Consider the following 5,866-nt stretch of genomic DNA (forward strand, 5'->3'; position numbering starts at 1 on the left):
ATTTGCACAAACAAAATTGAATAAACATATCATTTTAAAACATAAAGACTTCCACATGATAATATTTACCACAACTCATTTTTGTTAATAATTTTATTTTTGATGTATTTAAATGAAACATTCATAATAAAAATTTTAATCACCAACTAAACAAAAAAGAATTAAAATAATTTACCGTAACCCGTATTTTTCAACTAAACTTTAGGTACTTTCATTAAAAAATATATAAATATAAACATAACTAATCTAGTAAAATATAAATTACAAACATAAAAAAAATTAAAACAAAAAACTCCAACACAAACCACCCTTTTCTTCTCCCTAAAACTCAGACACAAACAATTTTTTACCAACTAAAATATAATCTTAAAATTAAATCTAAATATTATAAGTAAAATATTATAATATAGAAATTATTATTACAAATTAAACATACATTAAAATTATCGTAATCTATCCCTATAACTTAAACACAAATGTAATCTTTACAAAACAAAAATATAATCATAAATATTAAATATAAAATATAACAATAATGTAAAATATAAACATATATTTAATATACAAATTATTATAACAAACAACGAATACAAACATACCTTAAAACTATTACACTTTCTCCTTAAAACACGAATACAAACAAAATTTTTCTCCTAAATTTGAATCAAAATTGTTTTATCAATACCTTGAAGAAGTATCGATCTTAATAAAATAATTATCGATACTTATTATAAGTACAAATACCAAATTGATATTCTGTCCATTTCGAAAGCTTTCATGTGGAAAAGTACTGATTCCTTGATCTCAAGTATTGATATTTTTTTCCAGATAGTCAAAAATCACTAAGTTGAAGACACATTTCATGCTCAAATCAAGTTACCGTATAATAGGTAACCTAAACACATTTAAACCTGCATAAAATACAATCCAAGCGTTACCAATCATTACAATCAACCACATTTTTTTTAATCACATTCAATTTTTATATCAATATTCCACATATGGCACCCAATTCAATCAACATTCTTTTAGGCATGTTATACCAATCAACTATCACAATAATCTTTATTATAAAATATAATCAACTTTGTAAACTTTATAACTAACTAAAATAATGCCAACCATCTAATAACCACCTTTTTAGCATCATATCAAGTAATACCTTCTATTCAAACATTTATCATCAATCACTATCACCATTTTGCTTAACCATTCTTTCATCACAACATCACATGTACATGAACATTTCAAACTTACTTATATATATATATATATATATATATATATATATATTGTATAAGTACTTAATATCAACCATTTCATATGTTCATTTAAAGGCAACACCATTAGAAGGTTCAAGATCATTAAAATTCAAAACAACCACACTTACTAAACAACCCTATATATATACCCCAAAAACCGAATTGAGAACGATCAGAAGTCTACTAAGATTGAAGCTGGATAGTGTGAGTTCTAAGATGATTCAATCATCAAGTTCTGCAAAAATACCAACTACATAAAACGAAACAAAATAAGCTTTAAGTAAGCTTAGTAAGTTCATAGGTAAAATATACTATAACTTACCGCGACATGTAAGAAACACATAAATATAATCAACTTATATAACATTTTCAATCTTGGCATTACATTTCACAAGAAACAGGTGAGTATTTCATAACACCATATAGTAAAACATTTCAGATATATATACCAATTTGTTCAATCCATTTATTCAAGTTCCATGCATAAGATCAAGTTATTTACTTCATTTACATAATTAGATTAGCCCGATGAACAATAGTAAAAAGGTTTGAAAACTCAGGTACCTACACCACACCAGGGAGCATCGTAGTGCTATATAGGGGCATAGAAGTGCAAAAGGGGGGACCAAAATGAAAAACAGAGGCACAGAAGTGTAAACAAGAGCACCAAAGTGCAAACAGGGGCACCGAAGTGCAAACTTGTACAAGCGCGCTACTAACCCTATTAACATGTCAATCGTATCCTAAACGTTTACTAACTTCAAACGGACATTTATATAGGATTCAGAACATTCATGTTGCCATAACATTTCCATGAACTGAAGTATGTATCATCTCAATTCCATATAGGGTATAATTATCACATATGCAAAACTTTACAATTTAATCTAAGTTCACCTTTTATACCATTCACAAATAATTCAAGGTACATTAAACATATAAACATCTATGATACAAGTAAATAACATTTAAAACATACATACACCATATGAACTTACCTAATACAAACAGCTAGCGAGTTGAAATGTAAGGACTATTTTTCAATTTTCTTTTTTCCTCGATTATCCTGAACTTGATTCAATCTTTGATCTATATGATAATTAAGTTCACATTATCAATTCCAAATACCTTATAATACTCAAATACATGCTTATGGCCCCTAAATCTCATTTTAAAAATTTCCTAAAATTTTGCATTTTATTCAATTTAGTCCTTAAAATCGAAACAAACATATCTTTCACCTTTGAGTCCCGTTTCACAACCCGATTTCAAATACATCCTTCTACAACCCTCTAATAACAAAATTACATAAAATTCATAGTAACTTCAAATTTATTACATTTTAGTCCCTAAACTCAAAACTAACAAATTTCACTTTACAAGTTAATCCCTATTTCATCTCCAAGATTACAAACTAACTAAATAGCACCAAAATCTTCAAAATCCATAAATGGTAACATTTAAAAATTTTAAAATTTTTACAATTTAACACTCGGGTTAACTAGATTAAGGCATAAAATTTATTAAAAACGGACTTGGAAAAACTTACCATGCAAGGTTACCAAGCTTGGCCGAACCTTGGATGTTCAAAAATGGCTTCTTTATTATTATTATTATTTTGTTGAAGAATCAGGGATGGATGTAAAAATGATGATGCTTTAGGTTTCTTTTACTTTAACATATTTTATTATTTTTAATTTATTTAATACTTAACAAAACAAAGTTAAAACATATGCACCAACCGTCCATTTAAATAAATTAAGGTTTAATTGCATGAAAGTCCTTAAAATAATGTTATTAAAGCCTTTTAATCAATAAAAATAAATAGCGATAAGTTTTTACTATTTTTATGATTTAGTCCTTATACCCTAGTTGACCATCAAATTACTAAATTTGATTCATACATATTAAATAATAATATTTACGGACGCACTCATCGACATTGTGATTTTGAAACCACTATACCATTGAAAAAGGAATTGTTACAATAACATTTTATTAATTGATATTATTAAGAATGGTTTCGCAGTGATCAGTAATATTGTGGAAATCAAATGATCCATGAGTGATGAAATAAAGGTTGAAAAGTTAAATTTAAACATGTCTTGAGAGATAATACTAAAACTGCTTATTGCATAACCAGGTAGAATGAACCAGTTAATTATTCTTTGGATCGACTGTCACATGTACTAAATCAACCGAAGGACATAAACATTTCGATGGATGAAGCGGGGCTTGGACACTAGTCCTCCTGGAAATTTAGTTATGTACTGATTTTATTTTCTACCAAAAAAGAAAATTGCTCAATTACCATTAATATTCTTTCTCTCTATAAGCAAATTTTAAACTTACACGTAACATTTGCCTTTCAAACCACAAAATTATGTCTTTCCATAATTTAATTCACATTAATATATATTTTCATTTTTGTGTAATTTAATTTAATTTTTATTAATTGCAACATCACAATTTGTCGCTGCAAAATCTTAATAAAATTTGTATTGATAAAATAAGTTGATGTAGAGCGTTAAATATTAGTAACAACCTTAAAATGTTGTTATGTAATTTAATTTTCTTTTTATTTATTAGAGTTTTACAATTGAAAAAAATAATAGTTTCTAAAAACAAGAATTATTATATTTTATTTTATTAATCCTAGTAAAATCTATAATTGTTAAAATAAAATATTTAAAATTTTAATAATTACCTTGTATTATTAATTCTTTTTATTGGTTGATCTAAAATCTATAAACTCTCCCTGCCTTGCAAATAATTAACTAAAAATAGTCATTAATTTGTTAGGAAGAGGTTACTTTGGTAGTATAAATAGGACACTTCAATGGCATATTATTCAAGCTCAATATTCAACCTCAATATTCAACCTCAAGAAGAAAGCACTTCAGGAAAAATCAATGGATTCGACGCCTAATGTTGTGGTCGCTAAGGATGGTAGTGGGAAATATGATTGCATCATCGAGGCCTTAGCTGAAGTTCCATTGAATAGTTGCGATCGATTTGTTATTCACATTAAGGCTGGTACTTATAAGGAAAAAATCATTGTGACCAAGGAGATGACTAATGTTATGTTCCTCGGTGATGGCCCAACTGAGACCATCATCACCAATGGTGTTAACTGCTTTAAGGATAATGTTAAGACATTCGACACTGCTACTGTCGGTAAGTAGTATTATATACATATAAGTTTTGGTGGTAAGATGAGGTGACTAACTAGTATGTATGTTTGTGAAATATTGTAGGTGTGGATGGGGCTGGTTTCATGGCCAAGGGCGTTGGATTCGATAACTCAGCAGGACCCGATGGTCATCAAGCAGTGGCTTTTAGGGCATCCTGTGATAAGGTCGTCATGCTCAATTGTCATTTCACTGGGTACCAAGACACCCTTTATGCTCACAAAGGAAAACAATTTTATAGGGATTGTCTCATCAGTGGGACGGTGGACTTCATCTTCGGGAATGCTGCAAGTGTGTTCCAAAACTGTCAGATCGTCGTGAGAAAGCCAGGGGAGAACCAACACAACATGGTTACTGCACACGGAAAGAAAGAAGAAGAAACTAACACAGCCATTGTGCTTCAAAATTGTACCATCTCGGGCGCCCCTGACTACCTTCCGGTGAAGGACAAGAACAAGACGTACCTTGGTCGTCCCTGGAAACAATTTGCGACAACTGTCATAATGCAATGTCAAATCGATGACATCATTACACCAGAGGGTTACTCCCCCATGGAAGGCACCGTAGGACTGGACACTGGTTACTTTGCCGAGTTCCAAAATAAGGGACCCGGTGCCAACACCGAGGGTAGGGTCACATGGAAAGCTATCAAGAAAATCGATATGGATGAAGCCATGAAATGGACTCCTCGCGTATTTTTGCAATCTGACGAATGGCTGGCACAAACTGGCGTTCCTTTTGATCCCGATATGACCCCTGGAGTTTAAACTTCCAAAACCATCACCATTAATATTCTTTTATATCATTATTATTTGAAATAATGTTGTCGATTATTGATTAATCTGAACAACTTTTTCCTATTTTTATAATATTAATAATATATTCAACTCTTATTGAAGGCAAAAGGAAGTCATAATTATCATGGAAGGAAAAATCTGAAATTGATTTATTATTCCCCAATTATAAAAAAGAAAAGAAGAAATTATAAGGGATAGATATAAAGTTTAATATGCTCTTAAAAAATTAATTTTGCTATGTGTTTCATTAATTAAAACAATACATCTTAATATATTTTATTAATTAATATGAAACATTTTTAAAAATATTTTTAAATATATTTAATTTTAATAATTTTAATTATCATTTGACAGAAATATTATTTTAATTTATTATAAACTATTTAATATAGATATAATTTCAATACTTTTATTATTTTAATTCATAATTTAGTATTTAACGTAATATTTAATATAAATATTATTTTTCAAAAGTATATACTTTCTATATTGTACACATATTTCCATGTGGTACTTGTACTCTATAATTTATATATATTTTTAATGTTATTCTTCATTTTAGGTTTAAATGATGTTTATTTCTAGCCAAGGGTTCATGCTACCATCATCAAAATCT

At 28.7% G+C, this 5,866-nt stretch overlaps 1 protein-coding gene across 1 annotated transcript; it reads left to right on the forward strand.

Annotated features, from left to right (window-relative positions):
• The first annotated feature begins 4,112 nt into the window (after positions 1-4,112).
• LOC108488172 (probable pectinesterase/pectinesterase inhibitor 58) lies at positions 4,113-5,358 on the forward strand. The gene is made up of 2 exons (XM_017792469.2): positions 4,113-4,439; positions 4,520-5,358. The coding sequence occupies exons 1-2, from the start codon at positions 4,175-4,177 to the stop codon at positions 5,218-5,220; spliced, it is 966 nt and encodes a 321-aa protein (XP_017647958.1). The 5' UTR covers positions 4,113-4,174; the 3' UTR covers positions 5,221-5,358.
• Positions 5,359-5,866: the final 508 nt, after the last annotated feature.

Source organism: Gossypium arboreum, chromosome 10, assembly GCF_025698485.1.
Source record: "Gossypium arboreum isolate Shixiya-1 chromosome 10, ASM2569848v2, whole genome shotgun sequence".
NCBI classification, from domain to species: Eukaryota; Viridiplantae; Streptophyta; class Magnoliopsida; order Malvales; family Malvaceae; genus Gossypium; species Gossypium arboreum.